The 24,893-nt window shown below is 51.4% G+C and overlaps 1 protein-coding gene across 2 annotated transcripts in view; it reads right to left on the bottom strand.

Moving 5' to 3' along the window:
- Positions 1–24,893, bottom strand: part of LOC120032890 (zinc finger protein GLIS2-like) — a 53,116-nt gene that overhangs the window by 7,544 nt on the left and 20,679 nt on the right. Inside the window, exons 2-6 of one of the 2 annotated variants that reach the window (XM_038979120.1) lie at positions 6,922–7,095; positions 5,064–5,263; positions 3,741–3,926; positions 3,189–3,322; positions 2,314–2,432 (exon numbers count right to left, since the gene is read on the bottom strand). In XM_038979120.1, coding sequence (XP_038835048.1) covers positions 2,314–2,432; positions 3,189–3,322; positions 3,741–3,926; positions 5,064–5,263; positions 6,922–7,090 — 808 coding nt within the window. In that variant the 5' untranslated portion in view covers positions 7,091–7,095. Of the gene's footprint in view, positions 1–2,313; positions 2,433–3,188; positions 3,323–3,740; positions 3,927–5,063; positions 5,264–6,921; positions 7,646–24,893 lie in introns of those variants that run through there. The other variant, XM_038979119.1, reaches the window with a different exon arrangement.

Here is a 24,893-nt window from a genome sequence, read left to right as displayed (position 1 = left end):
ACCTGTGTGTGTGTACTGACCTGTGTGTGTGTGTGTGTGTGTGTGTGTGTGTGTGTGTACTGACCTGTGTGTGTGTGTACTGACCTGTGTGTGTGTACTGACCTGTGTGTGTGTGTGTGTGTGTACTGACCTGTGTGTGTGTACTGACCTGTGTGTGTGTGTGTGTGTGTGTGTGTGTGTGTGTGTGTGTGTGTGTGTGTGTGTGTGTGTGTGTGTGTACTGACCTGTGTGTGTGTGTGTGTGTACTGACGTGTGTGTGTGTGAGCGTACTGACCTGTGTGTGTGTGTGTGTACTGACCTGTGTGTGTGTGTGTGTGTGTGTGTGTGTGTGTGTGTGTGTGTGTGTGTGTGTGTGTGTGTGTGTGTGTGTGTGTGTGTGTGTGTGTACTGACCTGTGTGTGTGTGTGTGTACTGACATGTGTGTGTGTGAGCGTACTGACCTGTGTGTGTGTGTGTGTACTGACCTGTGTGTGTGTGTGTGTGTGTGTGTGTGTGTGTGTGTGTGTGTGTTGTGTGTGTACTGACCTGTGTGTGTGTGTGTGTGTGTACTGACCTGTGTGTGTGTGTGTGTACTGACCTGTGTGTGTGTACTGACCTGTGTGTGTACTGACCTGTGTGTGTGTGTGTACTGACCTGTGTGTGTACTGACCTGTGTGTGTACTGACCTGTGTGTGTGTGTGTACTGACCTGTGTGTGTGTGTACTGACCTGTGTGTGTGTGTACTGACCTGTGTGTGTGTGTACTGACCTGTGTGTGTGTGTACTGACCTGTGTGTGTGTGTGTACTGACCTGTGTGTGTGTGTACTGACCTGTGTGTGTGTGTGTACTGACATGTGTGTGTGTGAACTGACCTGTGTGTGTGTGTACTGACCTGTGTGTGTGTGTACTGACCTGTGTGTGTACTGACCTGTGTGTGTGTGTACTGACCTGTGTGTGTACTGACCTGTGTGTGTGTGTGTACTGACCTGTGTGTGTGTGTACTGACCTGTGTGTGTGTGTACTGACATGTGTGTGTGTGAACTGACCTGTGTGTGTGTGTGTACTGACCTGTGTGTGTGTGTACTGACCTGTGTGTGTACTGACCTGTGTGTGTACTGACCTGTGTGTGTGTGTGTACTGACATGTGTGTGTGTGAACTGACCTGTGTGTGTGTGTACTGACCTGTGTGTGAGCGTACTGACCTGTGTGTGTGTGTACTGACCTGTGTGTGTGTGTGTGTGTGTGTGTGTGTGTGTGTGTGTGTGTGTGTGTGTGTGTGTGTGTGTGTGTGTGTGTGTACTGACCTGTGTGTGTGTGTGTACTGACATGTGTGTGTGTGTGTGTACTGACCTGTGTGTGTGTGTGTACTGACATGTGTGTGTGTGAACTGACCTGTGTGTGAGCGTACTGACCTGTGTGTGTGTGTACTGACCTGTGTGTGTGTGTGTGTGTGTGTGTGTGTGTGTGTGTGTGTGTGTGTGTGTGTGTGTGTGTGTGTGTGTGTGTGTGTGTGTACTGACCTGTGTGTGTGTACTGACCTGTGTGTGTGTGTGTGTACTGACCTGTGTGTGTGTGTGTGTACTGACCTGTGTGTGTGTGTACTGACATGTGTGTGTGTGTGTACTGACATGTGTGTGTGTGTACTGACCTGTGTGTGTGTGTACTGACCTGTGTGTGTGTGTGTACTGACATGTGTGTGTGTGAACTGACCTGTGTGTGTGTGTACTGACCTGTGTGTGTGTGTACTGACCTGTGTGTGTGTGTGTGTGTGTGTGTGTGTGTGTGTGTGTGTGTGTGTGTGTGTGTGTGTGTGTGTGTGTGTGTGTGTACTGACCTGTGTGTGTGTGTACTGACATGTGTGTGTGAGCGTACTGACCTGTGTGTGTGTGTGTGTGTACTGACCTGTGTGTGTGTACTGACCTGTGTGTGTGTGTGTACTGACCTGTGTGTGTGTGTACTGACCTGTGTGTGTGTGTACTGACCTGTGTGTGTGTGTACTGACCTGTGTGTGTGTGTACTGACCTGTGTGTGTGTGTACTGACCTGTGTGTGTGTACTGACCTGTGTGTGTGTGTGTGTGTGTGTACTGACCTGTGTGTGTGTGTGTACTGACCTGTGTGTGTGTACTGACCTGTGTGTGTGTGTGTGTGTGTGTACTGACCTGTGTGTGTGTGTACTGACCTGTGTGTGTGTGTACTGACCTGTGTGTGTGTACTGACCTGTGTGTGTGTGTGTGTGTGTGTGTACTGACCTGTGTGTGTGTGTGTACTGACCTGTGTGTGTGTGTACTGACCTGTGTGTGTGTGTGTACTGACCTGTGTGTGTGTGTACTGACCTGTGTGTGAGCGTGTGTGTATCTTGAGGTTCTCCAGGCGAGAAAAGCTCTTGTTGCAGGTGGGACAGTGGTGAGGCTTCTCATTGGTGTGAGTCCTGATGTGGATCAACATCTTGTACCTGGGGGGAATATACACACACACACAGTGAATAAAGCTTTACACACATATATAAGTGGTGAATATACACTGAGTGTACAAAACATTAAGAACACCTTCTTGATATTGAGTTGCACCCCCCCACCCTTTTATGTTGCCCTCAGAACAGCCTCAATTCGTCGGGGCATGGACTCTACAAGGTGTCAAAAGCGTTCCACAGGGATGCTGGCCCATGTTGACTCCAATGCTTCCCACAGTTGTGTCGAGTTGACTGGATTTCCTTTGGTTGTTGGACCATTCTTGATACACACGGGAAACTGTTGAGCGTGAAAAAACCAGCAGCGTTGCAGTTCTTGACGCACTCAAACCGGTGTGCCTGGCACCTACTACCATACCCCATTCAAAGGCACTTCAATATTTTGTCTTACCCATTCACTCTCTGAATGGCACACACACACAATCAATGTCTCAATTGTCTCAAGGCTTAAAAGTCCTTCTTTAATCTGTCTCCTCCCCTTCATCTACACTGACTGAAGTGGATTTAATATGTGACATCAATAAGGGATCATAGCTTTCACCTGGATTCACCTGGTCAGTCTACGTCATGGAAAGAGCAGTTGTTCTTAATGTTTGGTACACTCAGTGTATGTCTTTATAGTAATTTGTTAAAAAAGAGTCCAAATTTTTTTAATCCACTTTTAAATCTGATTAGGGGCACCTTCATATCTGAAGATCAGAGACCCTCATACCTATACGCTGAAGAATAAGCCCCTCCTACCTGGCGTTGAATCCCCTCCCGTTGCGGGCACAGCCCTCCCAGTGGCAGCAGTACCCAGAATCCTTTTCAGGTTTGACATGGTAGTCATTGATGTGATCCACCAGGTCCTGTAACGAGTCAAACAGCAGGTGGCACTAGAGAGCAGAGAGAGAGTGAGGAAGAGAGGGATGAGGGAGAGGTAGAGAGAAAGGGAAGGAGAGAGAGAGAGCGAAAGGGAGAAAGAGTCCATTTAGACTAGAGCATTTCAGGTAAGTGAACTGGAGCTGAGCATATGATATATGCTGTATATGAAAAAGTCATACTCATACTTCCACACATTTGAAGTACATGCTGACAGTTATCGCAGTGCAATTCAGATAGTAATGTGTTATGAATCGATCGATGGATGTACATTTGTCGGGAACATTACGAGTGTATGAGTACAAAGGAAATACAGGTATAAACAGTAAACTGTTGCGAAGAGTTTTGCAACGTTCCGATTGTGAATGCACCCCAGGGTACTCTATCCCATCCACACACACCCCTTCTCCTGTCCACCTGTCAATCGCATACCTTCATCCAATGGCAAGCCAGCTGCTCGTCAGATGAGGGATCGGGTGACGCCCGCTTCTCCCCGGGCTGACCAATGAACATGGAGGAGGGCAGGTTGAACCCGCCCCTTGTGGTCCCGATTGGCAGGAAGATCTGGAAGCCCTGCGGAGAAGCACCGCCTTCCAGGTAACGAGGGAGAGCTGCTTCCTGATAGAGAGAGAGAGAGAGAGAGAGAATGAGGGAGTGAGAGGGGAGAATGATGATGAGAGTGTGTCAACTAAGGGCATAGTCCCTCTGTCTGCCTGCCTGTCTGCCTCTCTGTCTGTCTGCCTCTCCGGCCGTCTGTCTGTCTGCCCATCTGTCTGTCTGTCTGCCCGCCTTTCTGTCTGTCTGTCTGCCTGTCTGTCTGCCTGTCTGTCTGCCTGTCTGTCCGTCTTTTACCCCTCCAGCCCTGTTTTAAATCTGATTAAGTGAGAACCACAGTATGACTGTGTGCAGACAGCATGCTGGCAAATTAGATTCACTACAGATTTAATTCACTTCTGTCCACTATGTGTGGAGTGTATTCACTAATCAACTATCCCACATTCTGACCAGACTGCCTGCCACACGTAGACACACAGGCACGCATACACACACACATGCACACATGCACACGCACTCACACTCACACTCCCTAAGATGAATCTCTATACTAAGAAACGCTATAGAGAGAACTCTCTTCTCTCTTACTAAATCTTTTTTTTCCCTTCAGACACAAAATAGGTCAGTTATGTGTTAAGTAAAACTGTCACCATGAAATTGTTTCAAATGTTTCTCACACCACGGGCCGTATTCACAAAGCGTCTCAGAGTAGGAGTGTTCATCGAGGATCAATTCTGCCTTTTAAATCATAATGAATAAGTTAGAGGCTCCTACTCTGAGTGGCTTTGTGAATACAGGCCCAAGTTTATTACATACAGGCTCACCCGGCTGTCACCCCACCCATCATTGCACATTGATTTGACTCTACACATACTGACCTAAGATCAGTTTTGCGTTATTCCCCTGACTATGTTATGCTTGGGAGGAGTTGTATAAGCTGATCCTAGATATGAAGCTAGGGGCAACTTCTTCCTCCCTGTCACACACACACACACAGGCACCAGTGGAGACTGCTGAGGGGAGGACGGCTCATAATAATGTCTGGAACGGAGTACATGGATTGGCATCAAACACATGGGAACTACATGTTTGACGTATTTCATACCATTCCACTTACTGTGCTCCAGTCATTACCATGAGCCCGATCTCCCTAATGAAGGTGCCACCAACCTCCTGTGGCACACAAACACGCTGACTTACCCTGGAGTAGATGGGTGTGGCTGGGCTGCAGCTGGGTGGGTAGTCCAGGGGTGAGGAGGGGGAGGCAGAGGGGGAGGGTGCATGGCGGGAGGAGGGGGAGGGAGAGGGGGAGGGTGCGTGTCGGAAGGAGGGGGAGAGACTCAGGTCCATGGCAGGGGGGGTGCAGGAACCTGCCCTCTCCTGGTGGTACAGGGGGGTACCTGGTGGGGGGAGAGGGGGTGAGGTCACACACGAGAGCCATGTATAGTACATATGAGCAGCACACACACAAACACACAGCTGCATACAAAGTAAAATACATTTACTTCACACACACACACACACACACACACACACACACACACACACACTCTCTCTCTCACTCTCACTCTCTCTCTCTTTCTCTCTTCTCTCTCAGTCTCTCACAAAAACACACAGACTGGCACCACTTACAAAGCATTGGTTAGCGAGGTGGTCGTTGGTTAGCGAGGCTATTGTTGGATAGCGAGGCTGTCGTTGGTTAGCGAGGCTATCGTTGGTTAGCGAGGCTATCATTGGAAAGCGAGGCAGTCGTTGGTTAGCGAGGCTGTCGTTGGTTAGCGAGGCTATCGTTGGTTGGCGAGGCTATCGTTGGTTAGCGAGGCTATCGTTGGTTAGCGAGGCTGTCGTTGGATAGCGAGGCTATTGTTGGTTAGCGAGGCAATCATTGGAAAGCGAGGCTGTCGTTGGTTGGCGAGGCTATCGTTGGTTAGCGAGGCTATCATTGGTTAGCGAGGCTGTCGTTGGATAGCGAGGCTGTCGTTGGTTAGCGAGGCTATCGTTGGTTAGCGAGGCTATCATTGGAAAGCGAGGCAGTCGTTGGTTAGCGAGGCTGTCGTTGGTTAGCGAGGCTATCGTTGGTTGGCGAGGCTATCGTTGGTTAGCGAGGCTATCGTTGGTTAGCGAGGCTGTCGTTGGATAGCGAGGCTATTGTTGGTTAGCGAGGCAATCATTGGAAAGCGAGGCTGTCGTTGGTTGGCGAGGCTATCGTTGGTTAGCGAGGCTATCATTGGTTAGCGAGGCTGTCGTTGGATAGCGAGGCTGTCGTTGGTTAGCGAGGCTATCGTTGGTTAGCGAGGCTATCGTTGGTTAGCGAGGCTATCGTTGGTTAGCGAGGCTATCGCTGGTTAGCGAGGCTATCATTGGAAAGCGAGGCTGTCGTTGGATAGCGAGGCTATCGTTGGTTATATCATTGGATAGCGAGGCTGTCGTTGGATAGCGTGGCTGTCGTTGGTTAGCGAGGCTGTCGTTGGATAGCGAGGCTGTCGTTGGTTAGCAAGGCTGTCGTTGGTTAGCGAGGCTGTCGTTGGATAGCGAGGCTGTCGTTGGTTAGCAAGGCTGTCGTTGGTTAGCGAGGCTGTCGTTGGATAGCGAGGCTGTCGTTGGTTAGCAAGGCTGTCGTTGGTTAGCGAGGCTGTCGTTGGATAGCGTGGCTGTCATTGGCATAATACTGAGTGTTCAGCTGCAGTCTGCAGTGCCACTCTGCTGTCCATAATGACACACTCACACTCCATAACGACATTTTAAGTGTATACAACAGCGGGTAATGAGAGGAGCATGATGTTGATTTGAGACGCGGTCCATGTCCCAAATGGTACCTTTCCCTACATAGTGTACTACTTTTAACCAGAGCCATATGGGCCAAGTGCACTGTAAAGGGAATACGGTGCCACTTGGGACAGACATGGACTCACTGGCCTCTAAGACAACGAGAAATGAATAGAGGGATTTATGTGTGTGTGGTGGGGGGTAGTGTGTGTGAGAGAGAGAGAGAGAGAGAGAGAGAGAGAGAGAGAGAGAGAGAGAGCGAGAGAGAGAGAGAGTGTGTGTGTGTGTTTACCTGGAGAGGGAGGTGGTGAGGGGTAGGTCATTGGAAGGTTACGCAGCAGACGTTGTCGTGTGGCACTGAGGGGGGCGCAGATGGAGGCCGAACACGCCCTCTTTCCCAACCTGACCCTCCCATTGGCCTGTGGAAGCTTCAGGTCCAGAGGCTCGTCCAATGACACCATGGCAACTATAGTATTCCCACCCACCAGTAGAGAAGGGACAATCATAATGCTCGTTAGTGATGGCCATGACAATCACATTTCCACTAGTAGGACAGGAGTTTTTCTAATCATCTGACATGACTAGGAACAACTCTGGTCTTTCCTCTAACTACTCCCCAGTCAGATCAGCTGATCAGGAACAACTCTGGTCTTTCCTTTAACTATTCCCCAGTCAGATCAGCTGATCAGGAACAACTCTGGTCTTTCCTTTAACTATTCCCCAGTCAGATCAGCTGATCAGGAACAACTCTGGTCTTTCCTATAACTATTCCCCAGTCAGATCAGCTGATCAGGAACAACTCTGGTCTTTCCTTTAATTATTCCCCAGTCAGATCAGCTGATCAGGAACAACTCTGGTCTTTCCTTTAACTACTCCCCAGTCAGATCAGCTGATCAGGAACAACTCTGGGTCTTCCTATAACTACTCCCCAGTCAGATCAGCTGATCAGGAACAACTCTGGTCTTTCCTTTAACTACTCCCTAGTCAGATCAGCTGATCAGGAACAACTCTGGGTCTTCCTATAACTACTCCCCAGTCAGATCAGCTGATCAGGAACAACTCTGGTCTTTCCTTTAACTACTCCCTAGTCAGATCAGCTGATCAGGAACAACTCTGGTCTTTCCTTTAACTACTCCCCAGTCAGATCAGCTGATCAGCTATAACTCTTGGGTCAATTCTTCTATATTTTATCCAACTTCAAAAAAATCCCAATAGCCCCATTTCTGTAATTCTGTAGATCTGAATGGAGTGGATAGTATAGTAATCCTATAGCTAAATATTATGGTATGGTTATCCTATCCTATAGCTAAATATTATGGGATTGGATGGTTATCCTATCCAATAGCTAAGTATTATGGGATGGTATGGTTATCCTATCCTATAGCTAAGTATTATGGTATGGTAATCCTATAGCTAAATATTATGGTAAGGTAATCCTATAGCTAAGTATTATGGGATGGTAGGGTTATCCTATCCTATAGCTAAGTATTATGGGATGGTAATCATATAGCTAAATATTATGGTATGGTATGGTAATCCTATAGCTAAGTATTATGGGATGGTAATCATATAGCTAAATATTATGGTATGGTATGGTAATCCTATAGCTAAGTATTATGGTATGGTAATCATATAGCTAAATATTATGGTATGGCATGGTAATCCTATAGCTAACTATTATGGTATGGTAATCATATAGCTAAATATTATGGTATGGTATGGTAATCATATAGCTAAATATTATGGTATGGTATGGTAATCCTATCCTATAGCTAAGTATTATGGGATGGTAATCCTATAGCTAAATGATGGTATGTTACTGGGCATGAATACAATAGCGTGACCCAGATCCAAACTGCTTTTCCTCAGTAGCCACAGGCAATTAACTGTAACATTGAGACATGGCTCTCTGTGCATATTTCCATCAACTGGGTGGGACTGGGTTTGTTCAGAAGCAACTTTCTCACACGCAACAAGAGCTTTCACACACATTACATACACACGTTACACACACATCATTCTACACACACGCACAGAGGCCTTTACACACACACACATTACATACACACGTTACACACACATCATTCTACACACACGCACAGAGGCCTTTACACACACACACATTACATACACACGTTACACACACATCATTCTACACACACGCACAGAGGCCTTTACACACACACACACATTACATACACACGTTACACACACATCATTCTACACACACGCACAGAGGCCTTTACACACACACACACACATTACATACACACGTTACACACACATCATTCTACACACACGCACAGAGGCCTTTACACACACACACACACACATTACATACACACGTTACACACACATCATTCTACACACACGCACAGAGGCCTTTACACACACATTACATACACACGTTACACACACATCATTCTACACACACGCACAGAGGCCTTTACACACACACACATTACATACACACGTTACACACACATCATTCTACACACACGCACAGAGGCCTTTACACACACATCATGTTACACACACACACACATGCAAATGTTGCACACACACAAGAGCTTTTGCACACACATATTTGTTGCACACATAACAAAAACCCTAGTACACACGCACATCATGTTACACACACACACACACACACACACACACACACACACACACACACACACACACACACACACACACACACACACACACACACACACACACACACACACACACACACACACACACACACACACACACGGGTTTAAGACACAGATGTAAAAACACCACAGCAAATTAAAGTATTTTAACATTTTATTACACAAGACACAAAACAATGTTTGTGACCATAACAAAGACACACACACACACACACACACTTCATCAAGGATGTGACAGCCACACAAACATCTTGATCAACAGTGCCTTTTGTCAAATATCAGAACAGTTAGATGAAGTGAAGAGCTGGTTAGAGGGAGGGTGAGGGGCTGGTTATAGGGAGGGTGAGGGGCTGGTTATAGGGAGGGTGAGGGGCTGGTTATAGGGAGGGTGAGGGGCTGGATAAGGGAGGGTGAGGGGCTGGATATAGGGGGGGTGAGGGGCTGGATAAGGGAGGGTGAGGGGCTGGATAAGGGAGGGTGAGGGGCTGGATATAGGGGGGGTGAGGGGCTGGTTATAGGGAGGGTGAGAGGCTGGTTATAGGGAGGGTGATGGGCTGGTTATAGGGAGGGTGAGGGGCTGGTTATAGGGAGGGTGGTTATAGGGAGGGTGAGGGGCTGGTTATAGGGAGGGTGGTTATAGGGAGGGTGAGGGGCTGGTTATATGGAAAGTGAGGGGCTGGTTATAGGGAGGGTGAGGGGCTGGTTATAGGGAGGGTGAGGGGCTGGATATAGGGAGGGTGAGGGGCTGGTTATAGGGAGGGTGATGGGCTGGTTATAGGGAGGGTGAGGGGCTGGTTATAGGGAGGGTGAGGGTCTGGATAAGGGAGGGTGAGGGTCTGGATAAGGGAGGGTGAGGGGCTGGATATAGGGAGGGTGGGGGGCTGGTTATAGGGAGGGTGAGGGGCTGGTTATAGGGAAGGTGAGGGTCTGGATAAGGGAGGGTGAGGGGCTGGATAAGGGAGGGTGAGGGGCTGGATATAGGGAGGGTGAGGGGCTGGATAAGGGAGGGTGAGGGGCTGGATATAGGGAGGGTGATGGGCTGGTTATAGGGGGGGTCAGGGGCTGGTTATAGGGAGGGTGATGGGCTGGTTATAGGGAGGGTGAGGGGCTGGTTATAGGGAGGGTGATGGGCTGGTTATAGGGAGGGTGAGGGGCTGGTTATAGGGAGGGTGGTTATAGGGAGGGTGAGGGGCTGGTTATAGGGAGGGTGGTTATAGGGAGGGTGAGGGGCTGGTTATAGGGAGGGTGGTTATAGGGAGGGTGAGGGGCTGGTTATAGGGAGGGTGGTTATAGGGAGGGTGAGGGGCTGGTTATAGGGAGGGTGGTTATAGGGAGGGTGAGGGGCTGGTTATAGGGAGGGTGGTTATAGGGAGGGTGAGTGGCTGGTTATAGGGAGGGTGAGGGGCTGGTTATAGAGAAAGTGAGGGGCTGGATATAGGGAGGGTGAGGGGCTGGTTATAGGGAGGGTGAGGGGCTGGTTATAGGGAGGGTGAGGGGCTGGTTATAGGGAGGGTGAGGGGCTGGATAAGGGAGGGTGAGGGGCTGGATATAGGGAGGGTGAGGGTCTGGATATAGGGGGTTGAGGGTCTGGATAAGGGAGGGTGAGGGTCTGGATAAGGGGGGGTTAGGGGCTGGTTATAGGGAGGGTGAGGGGCTGGAAATAGGGAGGGTGAGGGGCTGGATATAGGGAGGGTGGGGGGCTGGTTATAGGGAGGGTGAGGGGCTGGTTATAGGGAAGGTGAGGGTCTGGATAAGGGAGGGTGAGGGGCTGGATAAGGGAGGGTGAGGGGCTGGATATAGGGAGGGTGAGGGGCTGGATAAGGGAGGGTGAGGGGCTGGATATAGGGAGGGTGATGGGCTGGATATAGGGGGGGTGAGGGGCTGGTTATAGGGAGGGTGATGGGCTGGTTATAGGGAGGGTGAGGGGCTGGTTATAGGGAGGGTGATGGGCTGGTTATAGGGAGGGTGAGGGGCTGGTTATAGAGAGGGTGAGGGGCTGGTTATAGGGAGGGTGGTTATAGGGAGGGTGAGGGGCTGGTTATAGGGAGGGTGGTTATAGGGAGGGTGAGGGGCCGGTTATAGGGAGGGTGGTTATAGGGAGGGTGAGGGGCTGGTTATAGGGAGGGTGGTTATAGGGAGGGTGAGGGGCTGGTTATAGGGAGGGTGGTTATAGGGAGGGTGAGTGGCTGGTTATAGGGAGGGTGAGGGGCTGGTTATAGAGAAAGTGAGGGGCTGGATATAGGGAGGGTGAGGGGCTGGTTATAGGGAGGGTGAGGGGCTGGTTATAGGGAGGGTGAGGGGCTGGTTATAGGGAGGGTGAGGGGCTGGATAAGGGAGGGTGAGGGGCTGGATAAGGGGGGGTGAGGGGCTGGATATAGGGAGGGTGAGGGTCTGGATATAGGGGGTTGAGGGTCTGGATAAGGGAGGGTGAGGGTCTGGATAAGGGGGGGTTAGGGGCTGGTTATAGGGAGGGTGAGGGGCTGGAAATAGGGAGGGTGAGGGGCTGGTTATAGGGAGGGTGAGGGGCTGGTTATAGGGAGGGTGATGGGCTGGTTATAGGGAGGGTGAGGGGCTGGTTATAGGGAGGGTGAGGGGCTGGATAAGGGAGGGTGAGGGGCTGGATATAGGGAGGGTGAGGGGCTGGATAAGGGAGGGTGAGGGGCTGGATAAGGGAGGGTGAGGGGCTGGATATAGGGGGGGTGAGGGGCTGGTTATAGGGAGGGTGAGGGGCTGGTTATAGGGAGGGTGATGGGCTGGTTATAGGGAGGGTGATGGGCTGGTTATAGGGAGGGTGAGGGGCTGGTTATAGGGAGGGTGGTTATAGGGAGGGTGAGGGGCTGGTTATAGGGAGGGTGGTTATAGGGAGGGTGAGGGGCTGGATATAGGGAGGGTGAGGGGCTGGTTATAGGGAGGGTGATGGGCTGGTTATAGGGAGGGTGAGGGGCTGGTTATAGGGAGGGTGATGGGCTGGTTATAGGGAGGGTGAGGGGCTGGATATAGGGAGGGTGAGGGGCTGGATAAGGGAGGGTGAGGGGCTGGATATAGGGAGGGTGAGGGGCTGGATAAGGGAGGGTGAGGGTCTGGATAAGGGAGGGTGAGGGGCTGGATATAGGGGGGGTGAGGGGCTGGTTATAGGGAGGGTGAGGGGCTGGTTATAGGGAGGGTGATGGGCTGGTTATAGGGAGGGTGAGGGGCTGGTTATAGGGAGGGTGGTTATAGGGAGGGTGAGGGGCTGGTTATAGGGAGGGTGGTTATAGGGAGGGTGAGTGGCTGGTTATAGGGAGGGTGAGGGGCTGGTTATAGGGAAAGTGAGGGGCTGGTTATAGGGAGGGTGAGGGGCTGGATATAGGGAGGGTGAGGGGCTGGTTATAGGGAGGGTAAGGGGCTGGTTATAGAGAGGGTGAGGGGCTGGTTATAGGGAGGGTGAGGGGCTGGATAAGGGAGGGTGATGGGCTGGTTATAGGGAGGGTGAGGGGCTGGTTATAGGGAGGGTGGTTATAGGGAGGGTGAGGGGCTGGTTATAGGGAGGGTGGTTATAGGGAGGGTGAGGGGCTGGTTATAGGGAGGGTGAGGGAATGGTTATAGGGAAAGTGAGGGGCTGGTTAAGGGAGGGTGAGGGGCTGGATATAGGGAGGGTGAGGGGCTGGTTATAGGGAGGGTGAGGGGCTGGATATAGGGGGGTGAGGGGCTGGATATAGGGGGGTGAGGGGCTGGATAAGGGGGGGTGAGGGTCTGGATAAGGGAGGGTGAGGGGCTGGATATAGGGAGGGTGAGGGGCTGGATATAGGGAGGGTGAGGGGCTGGATATAGGGAGGGTGAGGGGCTGGATATAGGGGGGTGAGGGGCTGGATAAGGGAGGGTGAGGGGCTGGTTATAGAGAGGGTGAGGGGCTGGTTATAGGGAGGGCGAGGGGCTGGATATAGGGAGGGTGAGGGGCTGGTTATAGGGAGGGTGAGGGTCTGGATAAGGGAGGGTGAGGGGCTGGATAAGGGGGGGTGAGGGGCTGGATATAGGGAGGGTGAGGGTCTGGATATAGGGGGTTGAGGGTCTGGATAAGGGAGGGTGAGGGGCTGGATATAGGGGAGGTGAGGGGCTGGATAAGGGAGGGTGAGGGGCTGGATATAGGGGGGGTGAGGGTCTGGATAAAGGAGGGTGAGATGCTGGATATAGGGAGGGTGAGGGGCTGGATAAGGGAGGGTGAGGGGCTGGATATAGGGAGGGTGAGGGTCTGGATAAGGGAGGGTGAGGGGCTGGTTATAGGGAGGGTGAGGGGCTGGTTATAGGGAGGGTGAGGGGCTGGTTATAGGGAGGGTGAGGGGCTGGATAAGGGAGGGTGAGGGGCTGGATATAGGGGGGGTGAGGGGCTGGATAAGGGAGGGTGAGGGGCTGGATAAGGGAGGGTGAGGGGCTGGATATAGGGGGGGTGAGGGGCTGGTTATAGGGAGGGTGAGGGGCTGGTTATAGGGAGGGTGATGGGCTGGTTATAGGGAGGGTGAGGGGCTGGTTATAGGGAGGGTGGTTATAGGGAGGGTGAGGGGCTGGTTATAGGGAGGGTGGTTATAGGGAGGGTGAGGGGCTGGTTATATGGAAAGTGAGGGGCTGGTTATAGGGAGGGTGAGGGGCTGGTTATAGGGAGGGTGAGGGGCTGGATATAGGGAGGGTGAGGGGCTGGTTATAGGGAGGGTGAGGGGCTGGATAAGGGAGGGTGAGGGGCTGGATATAGGGAGGGTGAGGGGCTGGATAAGGGAGGGTGAGGGGCTGGATATAGGGAGGGTGAGGGGCTGGTTATAGGGAGGGTGAGGGGCTGGTTATAGGGAAGGTGAGGGTCTGGATAAGGGAGGGTGAGGGGCTGGATAAGGGAGGGTGAGGGGCTGGATATAGGGAGGGTGAGGGGCTGGATAAGGGAGGGTGAGGGGCTGGATATAGGGAGGGTGAGGGGCTGGTTATAGGGAGGGTGATGGGCTGGATATAGGGGGGGTGAGGGGCTGGTTATAGGGAGGGTGATGGGCTGGTTATAGGGAGGGTGAGGGGCTGGTTATAGGGAGGGTGATGGGCTGGTTATAGGGAGGGTGAGGGGCTGGTTATAGGGAGGGTGGTTATAGGGAGGGTGAGGGGCTGGTTATAGGGAGGGTGGTTATAGGGAGGGTGAGGGGCTGGTTATAGGGAGGGTGGTTATAGGGAGGGTGAGGGGCTGGTTATAGGGAGGCTGGTTATAGGGAGGGTGAGGGGCTGGTTATAGGGAGGGTGGTTATAGGGAGGGTGAGGGGCTGGTTATAGGGAGGGTGGTTATAGGGAGGGTGAGTGGCTGGTTATAGGGAGGGTGAGGGGCTGGTTATAGAGAAAGTGAGGGGCTGGATATAGGGAGGGTGAGGGGCTGGTTATAGGGAGGGTGAGGGGCTGGTTATAGGGAGGGTGAGGGGCTGGTTATAGGGAGGGTGAGGGGCTGGATAAGGGAGGGTGAGGGGCTGGATAAGGGGGGGTGAGGGGCTGGATATAGGGAGGGTGAGGGTCTGGATATAGGGGGTTGAGGGTCTGGATAAGGGAGGGTGAGGGTCTGGATAAGGGGGGGTTAGGGGCTGGTTATAGGGAGGGTGAGGGGCTGGAAATAGGGAGGGTGAGGGGCTGGTTATAGGGAGGGTGAGGGGCTGGTTATAGGGAGGGTGAGGGGCTGGTTATAGGGAGGGTGATGGGCTGGTTATAGGGAGGGTGAGGGGCTGGTTATAGGGAGGGTGAGGGGCTGGATAAGGGAGGGTGAGGGGCTGGATATAGGGAGGGTGAGGGGCTGGATAAGGGAGGGTGAGGGGCTGGATAAGGGAGGGTGAGGGGCTGGATATAGGGGGGGTGAGGGGCTGGTTATAGGGAGGGTGAGGGGCTGGTTATAGGGAGGGTGATGGGCTGGTTATAGGGAGGGTGATGGGCTGTTTATAGGGAGGGTGAGGGGCTGGTTATAGGGAGGGTGGTTATAGGGAGGGTGAGGGGCTGGTTATAGGGAGGGTGGTTATAGGGAGGGTGAGGGGCTGGATATAGGGAGGGTGAGGGGCTGGTTATAGGGAGGGTGATGGGCTGGTTATAGGGAGGGTGAGGGGCTGGTTATAGGGAGGGTGATGGGCTGGTTATAGGGAGGGTGAGGGGCTGGATATAGGGAGGGTGAGGGGCTGGATAAGGGAGGGTGAGGGGCTGGATATAGGGAGGGTGAGGGGCTGGATAAGGGAGGGTGAGGGTCTGGATAAGGGAGGGTGAGGGGCTGGATATAGGGGGGGTGAGGGGCTGGTTATAGGGAGGGTGAGGGGCTGGTTATAGGGAGGGTGATGGGCTGGTTATAGGGAGGGTGAGGGGCTGGTTATAGGGAGGGTGGTTATAGGGAGGGTGAGGGGCTGGTTATAGGGAGGGTGGTTATAGGGAGGGTGAGTGGCTGGTTATAGGGAGGGTGAGGGGCTGGTTATAGGGAAAGTGAGGGGCTGGTTATAGGGAGGGTGAGGGGCTGGATATAGGGAGGGTGAGGGGCTGGTTATAGGGAGGGTAAGGGGCTGGTTATAGAGAGGGTGAGGGGCTGGTTATAGGGAGGGTGAGGGGCTGGATAAGGGAGGGTGATGGGCTGGTTATAGGGAGGGTGAGGGGCTGGTTATAGGGAGGGTGGTTATAGGGAGGGTGAGGGGCTGGTTATAGGGAGGGTGGTTATAGGGAGGGTGAGGGGCTGGTTATAGGGAGGGTGAGGGAATGGTTATAGGGAAAGTGAGGGGCTGGTTAAGGGAGGGTGAGGGGCTGGATATAGGGAGGGTGAGGGGCTGGTTATAGGGAGGGTGAGGGGCTGGATATAGGGGGGTGAGGGGCTGGATATAGGGGGGGTGAGGGGCTGGATATAGGGAGGGTGAGGGGCTGGATATAGGGGGGGTGAGGGTCTGGATAAGGGAGGGTGAGGGGCTGGATATAGGGAGGGTGAGGGGCTGGATATAGGGAGGGTGAGGGGCTGGATATAGGGGGGTGAGGGGCTGGATAAGGGAGGGTGAGGGGCTGGTTATAGAGAGGGTGAGGGGCTGGTTATAGGGAGGGCGAGGGGCTGGATATAGGGAGGGTGAGGGGCTGGTTATAGGGAGGGTGAGGGTCTGGATAAGGGAGGGTGAGGGGCTGGATAAGGGGGGGTGAGGGGCTGGATATAGGGAGGGTGAGGGTCTGGATATAGGGGGTTGAGGGTCTGGATAAGGGAGGGTGAGGGGCTGGATATAGGGGAGGTGAGGGGCTGGATAAGGGAGGGTGAGGGGCTGGATATAGGGGGGGTGAGGGTCTGGATAAAGGAGGGTGAGATGCTGGATATAGGGAGGGTGAGGGGCTGGATAAGGGAGGGTGAGGGGCTGGATATAGGGAGGGTGAGGGTCTGGATAAGGGAGGGTGAGGGGCTGGTTATAGGGAGGGTGAGGGGCTGGTTATAGGGAGGGTGAGGGGCTGGATATAGGGAGGGTGAGGGGCTGGATATAGGGAGGGTGAGGGGCTGGATAAGGGAGGGTGAGGGGGTGGATATAGGGAGGGTGAGGGGCTAGATATAGGGGGGGTGAGGGGCTGGATATAGGGGGGGTGAGGGGCTGGATATAGGGAGGGTGAGGGGCTAGATATAGGGGGGGTGAGGGGGTGAGGGGGGGTGAGGGGCTGGATATAGGGGGGGTGAGGGGCTGGATAAGGGAGGGTGAGGGGCTGGATATAGGTAGGGTGAGGGGCTGGATAAGGGAGGGTGAGGGGCTGGATAAGGGAGGGTGAGGGGCTGGATAAGGGAGGGTGAGGGGCTGGATAAGGGAGGGTGAGGGGCTGGATATAGGGAGGGTAAGGGCCTGGATGAATGGGGGGATGAGTACAGGGCAGAGTATGTGTTTGTTCGCCCCATACACTTCCTCACTGAGCCATGGGATGGGGTCAGCTGCTCTTTGTAGAAGCCCCTCTCTGCTTCTCTCAGAGAAGCCTTTGTCCCCCTCTACCTCCCATAGAGAAACAGACTGGGACAGTGTGGTGTGTGTCTGAATGAGATAATTGTGTCTTCCTTGGGCCTCCCATGTTCAACACACATCTACACTCCCCTCTAACCTCCCCTCCACACTCCCCTCTACACTAAAGTCTACACATAAACCCACTCACACTTGTCTCAACAAGCCCACTTGCTATCTCTCTGTCTTTCATCCTATTCCTCTCGTAAATGTACAATTACACACACACACACACACACACACACACACACACACACACACACACACACACACACACACACACACACACACACACACACACACACACACACACACACACTGTCCCATTTTCTCGTACGCTCAGACACACACACGTCAGCAACTCCCTCTACAGTACAGTGGTTCTGTGAGAGAGAACCACACGTCTGTTAGGGCTGTTAAACACTAGTGGAAGACTAGGGGAAGATCCACCCAGTCTCACAGCATGCTGCGAAGAGTACACGTCTGAACTGTCAACCAAACGCTCACTTAAGATTCCCCATACACACACACACACACACACTCACACTGTATGCACACACACACACACACACACACATACTGTACGAACACACGCAAACACACAGTATGCATTGCACTCACACACACAAATGTGTACGTACACACTTGCATATGCACACACACTTGCATATGCACACACACACACAGTCCCCCCCCCCCCCCATTTCCAGAGTCAGCAAAAAAGCTTTGACCCAGTGAACTCCTTAGTGAGCGTCAAATCCTGACTCCAGATTTATGTGAGTAACTGTGTGAGGTCAGAGTCTAACACGGATCTGTCAATGACATCAGTGTGTAGCTGGTGGTGGAAGCTTCGACAGAAGAGGTCAGTAACAGTTAGTTCAGGTGCTGAGGAGGGAGACGTCACTATACTACACCAGCTACAAAACAACACACACACGGTTTCATTTATTTATTCACAAAGGCAGCTTGTCGTCTACTGACCTCTTTCATTAAAGCTTCCCTTATCAGCTACACATTAATGTCAACGAAGGGTAACAGGGCTATTAGAGCCATAAAGTCTACTCTGTGATATTAACACATTTTTACAGTAAACCCACTGAACTGGAGTAAGTGTAAACCTGTTGGGATACACACTGCAATTATATAATACAGAAAAGATCTCCAATATACAGTAATATAGAACAGACTCCTCACCACAATGAAGTCAGTGTTACAGTTAGTTACACACACACAGTATACACACACAGTAGACATACAGTACACACACACACACACACACACACACACACACACACACACACACACACTTCTCACTGCGTGCCAACTCACCACAGTGGCTCTGCATTCCATAAGAACCTCCCTAACTTCTCACATACACTGCTATTCAGAGTATTGTTGAGGCATGCACATATACCACCATATGTATGCAGACACACAAACACACACACACACACACACACACACACACACACACACACACACACACACACACACACACACACACACACACACACACACACACACACACACACACACACACGCGGCTCCCCCTTCCTCTCACTCTTTTCCTCAATGACCTCCCTTTGGGCAGAATGCCCAGGCCCCCTTACTGATCCCCCGCCACCCAACACACACACACTGCACCACATGCAGTCTCAGCAGACCCCCCTCTATACCCCTTAGCTCCAGAGTACAGTATGTCTCTCTCACACACACACACACACACACACACACACACACACACACACACACACACACACACACACACACACACACACACACACACACACACACACACACACACACACAGTGGTGTATCACACACCCTGAGATGAGAGATTCTTTCCTCCTCAGACAGGAAACCTTCGTTTCCACGGCGCCCTGAGCTGGCCTCTCCCTCCTCCATACACGCCTCTCCCTCCCTTCTTCTTTCTCTCCTTCCTGTGGCGTTCCTTTCCTCTGTATCGTACCCCCTTTAAGCCTCTCCCTTGCCCTCTTTCACTCCTTCTCTCTCCCTCCCTTTTTCTTCTCTCCCTCCTTCTCTCTCTCATTCTTTTTCCTGTGGCTTAATTTCTTCTCCAAATCCTCAGTTGTATCATAACTCCTAACGCCTCTCTCTTGCCCTTTTTCACTCCTTCTATCCCTCCCTCCCTTCCTGTGGCTTGCCTTAACTCTCAACTCTATCATACCCCCCTCTCTCTTGCCCTCTTTCACTGCTTCTCTCCTTTCTTCTCTTTCTCTCCTTCCTTTCCTCTCTCTCTCTCTCCATTCCCTCACTCCCTTTTTCTCATAAACTCCCTTTTTCTTGTTTTTTTCTCTACTATTCTCTACTCTTTTATTTTATCCACACTTCCTCTATGTCTCTCCTGCTGTTTGTCATACGACCGGTCCTGAGCCCCACCTTCTCCTTTCTATGTCTCTCCTGCTGTTTGTCATACGACCGGTCCTGAACCCCACCTTCTCCTTTCTATGTCTCCCCTGCTGTTTGTCATACGACCGGTCCTGAACCCCACCTTCTCCTTTCTATGTCTCTCCTGCTGTTTGTCATACGACCGGTCCTGAGCCCCACCTTCTCCTTTCTATGTCTCTCCTGCTGTTTGTCATACGACCGGTCCTGAACCCCACCTTCTCCTTTCTATGTCTCTCCTGCTGTTTGTCATACGACCGGTCCTGAACCCCACCTTCTCCTTTCTATGTCTCTCCTGCTGTTTGTCATACGACCGGTCCTGAACCCCACCTTCTCCTTTCTATGTCTCTCCTGCTGTTTGTCATACGACCGGTCCTGAGCCCCACCTTCTCCTTTCTATGTCTCTCCTGCTGTTTGTCATACGACCGGTCCTGAGCCCCACCTTCTCCTTTCTATGTCTCTCCTGCTGTTTGTCTTACGACCGGTCCTGAGCCCCACCTTCTCCTTTCTATGTCTCTCCTGCTGTTTGTCATACGACCGGTCCTGAGCCCCACCTTCTCCTTTCTATGTCTCTCCTGCTGTTTGTCATACGACCGGTCCTGAGCCCCACCTTCTCCTTTCTATGTCTCCCCTGCTGTTTGTCATACGACCGGTCCTGAGCCCCACCTTCTCCTTTCTATGTCTCTCCTGCTGTTTGTCATACGACCGGTCCTGAGCCCCACCTTCTCCTTTCTATGTCTCTCCTGCTGTTTGTCATACGACCGGTCCTGAGCCCCACCTTCTCCTTTCTATGTCTCTCCTGCTGTTTGTCATACGACCGGTCCTGAACCCCACCTTCTCCTTTCTATGTCTCTCCTGCTGTTTGTCATACGACCGGTCCTGAGCCCCACCTTCTCCTTTCTATGTCTCTCCTGCTGTTTGTCATACGACCGGTCCTGAACCCCACCTTCTCCTTTCTATGTCTCTCCTGCTGTTTGTCATACGACCGGTCCTGAGCCCCACCTTCTCCTTTCTATGTCTCTCCTGCTGTTTGTCATAAGACCGGTCCTGAACCCCACCTTCTCCTTTCTATGTCTCTCCTGCTGTTTGTCATACGACCGGTCCTGAGCCCCACCTTCTCCTTTCTATGTCTCTCCTGCTGTTTGTCATACGACCGGTCCTGAACCCCACTTTCTCCTTTCTATGTCTCTCCTGCTGTTTGTCATACGACCGGTCCTGAGCCCCACCTTCTCCTTTCTATGTCTCTCCTGCTGTTTGTCATACGACCGGTCCTGAGCCCCACCTTCTCCTTTCTATGTCTCTCCTGCTGTTTGTCATACGACCGGTCCTGAGCCCCACCTTCTCCTTTCTATGTCTCTCCTGCTGTTTGTCATAAGACCGGTCCTGAACCCCACCTTCTCCTTTCTATGTCTCTCCTGCTGTTTGTCATACGACCGGTCCTGAGCCCCACCTTCTCCTTTCTATGTCTCTCCTGCTGTTTGTCATACGACCGGTCCTGAGCCCCACCTTCTCCTTTCTATGTCTCTCCTGCTGTTTGTCATACGACCGGTCCTGAACCCCACCTTCTCCTTTCTATGTCTCTCCTGCTGTTTGTCATACGACCGGTCCTGAACCCCACCTTCTCCTTTCTATGTCTCTCCTGCTGTTTGTCATACGACCGGTCCTGAGCCCCACCTTCTCCTTTCTATGTCTCTCCTGCTGTTTGTCATACGACCGGTCCTGAACCCCACCTTCTCCTTTCTATGTCTCTCCTGCTGTTTGTCATACGACCGGTCCTGAGCCCCACCTTCTCCTTTCTATGTCTCTCCTGCTGTTTGTCATAAGACTGTTTTTTCTCTTTCATGTCGTTTTTTTTAGGGAATGTCTCTTCATACGTTTGTTAATTATGTCTGTTCTGACTTTCTGTAAAAGTTATATTCTTCTATTTCATCCTCTTCGTCCCTCTCTCTCGTCAAATTTCTCCATCCCTCTATGTCCTTATAAGGCATTATGCAACAGCATATGCACTTTCTGTCTGTGTCTAAAAACCAGGCCTTTATACATGCATATAATGTTGCAATGGTATTGCATAAAGCCTTATAAGGACGTAGTAACGACAATGTTGTTGATCCATCTTCAGTTTTCCACCTTCACAGCCATTGAACTCTATCGCTGTTTTAAAATCACCAGTGACCTCACATCCCCTGAGCAGCTTCCTTCCTGACCTGCAGCTCAGTGCAGAAAGACGACTGTATCTTTCTTGTGTCTGGGTGGTTTAATACATCACCCTCAGCATAAGGATTCAGTTCACCATACTTAAAGAGATATTCAATGTCTCATGTGTTATTGTTACCCATCTACCAATCACTGCCCTTCTAAATGAGGCTTTCAAAAAGGTCTTTGTAGTCGAATCTGTGCTTGAAATTCAATACTTGACTGAGGAACCTTCTTAAGCCAAATTCTACTCTTGAACTAATTTAGGCTTGTCTAGACAAAAGGGTGAATACTTTTGAAACAACTGTATTTTAGTTATTTCGTTTTTATTCATGTTAACATTTGTAGAATTTTCTTTTCACTTTGACATAATGGAATATTTTGTCCATATCAATTACATGAAAATATCACAATGAAATTCATTTCAATCCCACTTTGTCACGCAACAAAATGTGAAACGTGAATACTTATGATACTCACTAACTAACAAATGTTTGGAGAAAAATTGACAGAGAGAGCGAGCGAGAGAGAGAGAGAGACAGAGAGAGAGATAGAGAGAGAGAGAGAGAGAGAGAGAGAGAGAGAGAGAGAGAGAGAGACAGAGAGAGAGAGAGAGAGAGAGAGAGAGAGAGAGAGAGAGAGAGAGAGAGAGAGAGAGAGACTGCCTTCACTGAAGTACAATGAAGAGAGCTGAAATTGGACACCTGTTGTAGTACTGTAGTGAGAGAAAGAGTGAGATAGATAAGAGAAGAATACAATGAAGAATTCAGTTCAAACAGAGAAGGAGATTGAAGGGGGGATAGAACTGGTAGATGGAGATAAATAAAATGGTGGGATAGAAGGAGGGAAGGAAGGGAGGGATGACGAAAACAGCAGGAAGAGAGCTCTTACCTAGCAGCCCATGGACATCGGCCAGAAAACACAGAGCCCTAGGATTTTTAGATAGAAGTAGGAGAAACAGAAAGAGATAGAGTGATAGTGAGTGTATAAGAGAGAGGGAGGAGAGAGAACGAGAGAGAGGGGGGGGTAGTATATGTATAAGAGAGAGAGACAGAAAAAGAGAGAGGGGAAAGAGTAGCCTCTCCGCCCCTTCCCGTCCCTCTGCCGTACTTTCCCTTTACTTCTCTCCCTCTGTTCTCCTCCCTCTCTCCTTTCCAATCAGCTCTCCCTTTCTTCATGTGATGCAATCTCAACACTTCTCACTGCAATAGTTGAGCCTGCTGAGTGTGCCATAGACACTGGCGTCTGCAGACAGAGAGGGAGAGAGGAAAGGAGAGGGAGGGGTAGACAATGAGAGAGAGAAGGGAACAATAGGAAGAGAAGAAAAGAGAGGGAGGGGTAGACAATGAGAGAGAGAGAGAGAGAGAGGGAGACAGAGAGAGAGAGATTGACAGAGAGAGGGAGACTGACAGAGAGAGAGAGACGGAGAGAGAGACGGAGAGAGAGAGAGAGAGAGAGACGGAGAGAGAGAGAGACGGAGAGAGAGAGACAGAGAAACAGAGAGAAAGAGACGGAGGGAGAGAGAGTCTAAAAGAAAGAAATAGCAGGATAGGACCTGGGCCAAAGTTTTTTTTTTTTTTCGTTAAGTTTTAGCGACCCTCATCCTTCAGTCTCCACCCTAAAACTTTTCCATCTCTCCGATTCAACCAACTTTGAAATTCACCACTGTGACTTCCAATATGCACGAGGCAAGCGCAGTCAAGCACACGGAACGTATTTTAAATGATTTCAAATATTGTTTGAACTTAGTTCTGCTGTGTTTCAGCTGTAAAACTCTAGTTACAGAGAACAACAACCTTTTCTATTTTAGCATCTGAAACAACTGTTATACCGACATAACCCTTCCATCACAACGTCCTGGACTAAAAGGCACTTTCAATGGAGAATCTCCATAGAAAACGCTCAAGACTAGACTTAATCCGTGTCACCGGCCCGAAAAGTTATTTATCCTATGGAGAAACACATAGTGCATGCTTGTCTGTGTGCATGTGGGGGGGGGCACCTGTCACGCTGTATTACAGCCTTCAGAGAGAGAGAGAGAGAGAGGGGGGGGGGACCAGATGTGTGGAGCTGCTGGAGCAGACAGGGGCTCAGGCTTGGCATATCTAGCCTGGAGGGGAATGCTGCTGCTGGGGTGGAGGAGGGAGATGAGAAGGGGAGGGGTGGAGGGTTGGAGGGTTGGAGGTGAGGAAGGGAAAGGCAGGTGTGTGTATCTGCATGCAATGTTTGTGAGCTGATCTATAGGGAGAGAACACACACTATTGGGGATTTGAGAGGGCAGTTTTTAGGAGGGTGGAGAGTTTAGGGGGGGGGGGGTGGAACAGGTGTGTGTTTGGGGGTGACATATAGGGAGAGTGAACAACTACTGGGGGGATTGAGGGGGTAGTTGGGGAGTGGAGGGTTTAGGGTGGGAATGGAAAAGGTGAAGGGCGAGAACTTTGAGAGGGGGGTGGAAGAGAAGAGGGGGGGTAGTGGTAAAATAAAAGTTCTCGAAGCCATTACACATTTCAGACAGCCCAGTTGGGACTGGGATTGGGTTGGAATGAACTGGGCTGATGGTGGAGTGGGGTGATGGGTGGGAAGGGAAGGGAAAGGAGAGGGAGAATGGGTGGGAAGGGAAAAGGAGTGGACAGGGAGAAGGAGAATAGGTGGGAAGTGAAAAGTGAAGGGAGGATATTTTGGAGAGGGAGAGGGAGAGGGAGAGGGAGAGGGAGCGGGGGAATGGGTGGGAAGGGAAAAGAGAGGAGAGGGAGAATGGGTGGGAAGGGAAAAGGAGTGGACAGGGAGAAGGAGAATAGGTGGGAAGTGAAAAGTGAAGGGAGGATATTTTGGAGAGGGAGAGGGAGAGGGAGAGGGAGAGGGGGAATGAGTGGGAAGGGAAAAGAGAAAAGAGAACAGAGGACATTGGAGAAGAGGAGGAGAAAGAGAGAAAAACTGTGTACAGTTCAACAGTGTTGGTAGGGGAGAATGGGTGGGAAGGGAAAAGTGAAGGGAGGACATTTTGGAGAGGAGAGGGAGAGGGAGAGGGAGAGGGAGA

This window comes from Salvelinus namaycush, chromosome 39, assembly GCF_016432855.1.
Source record: "Salvelinus namaycush isolate Seneca chromosome 39, SaNama_1.0, whole genome shotgun sequence".
In the NCBI taxonomy this organism is placed as follows: domain Eukaryota; kingdom Metazoa; phylum Chordata; class Actinopteri; order Salmoniformes; family Salmonidae; genus Salvelinus; species Salvelinus namaycush.
This window is presented reverse-complemented; position numbering and strand designations above follow the sequence as displayed.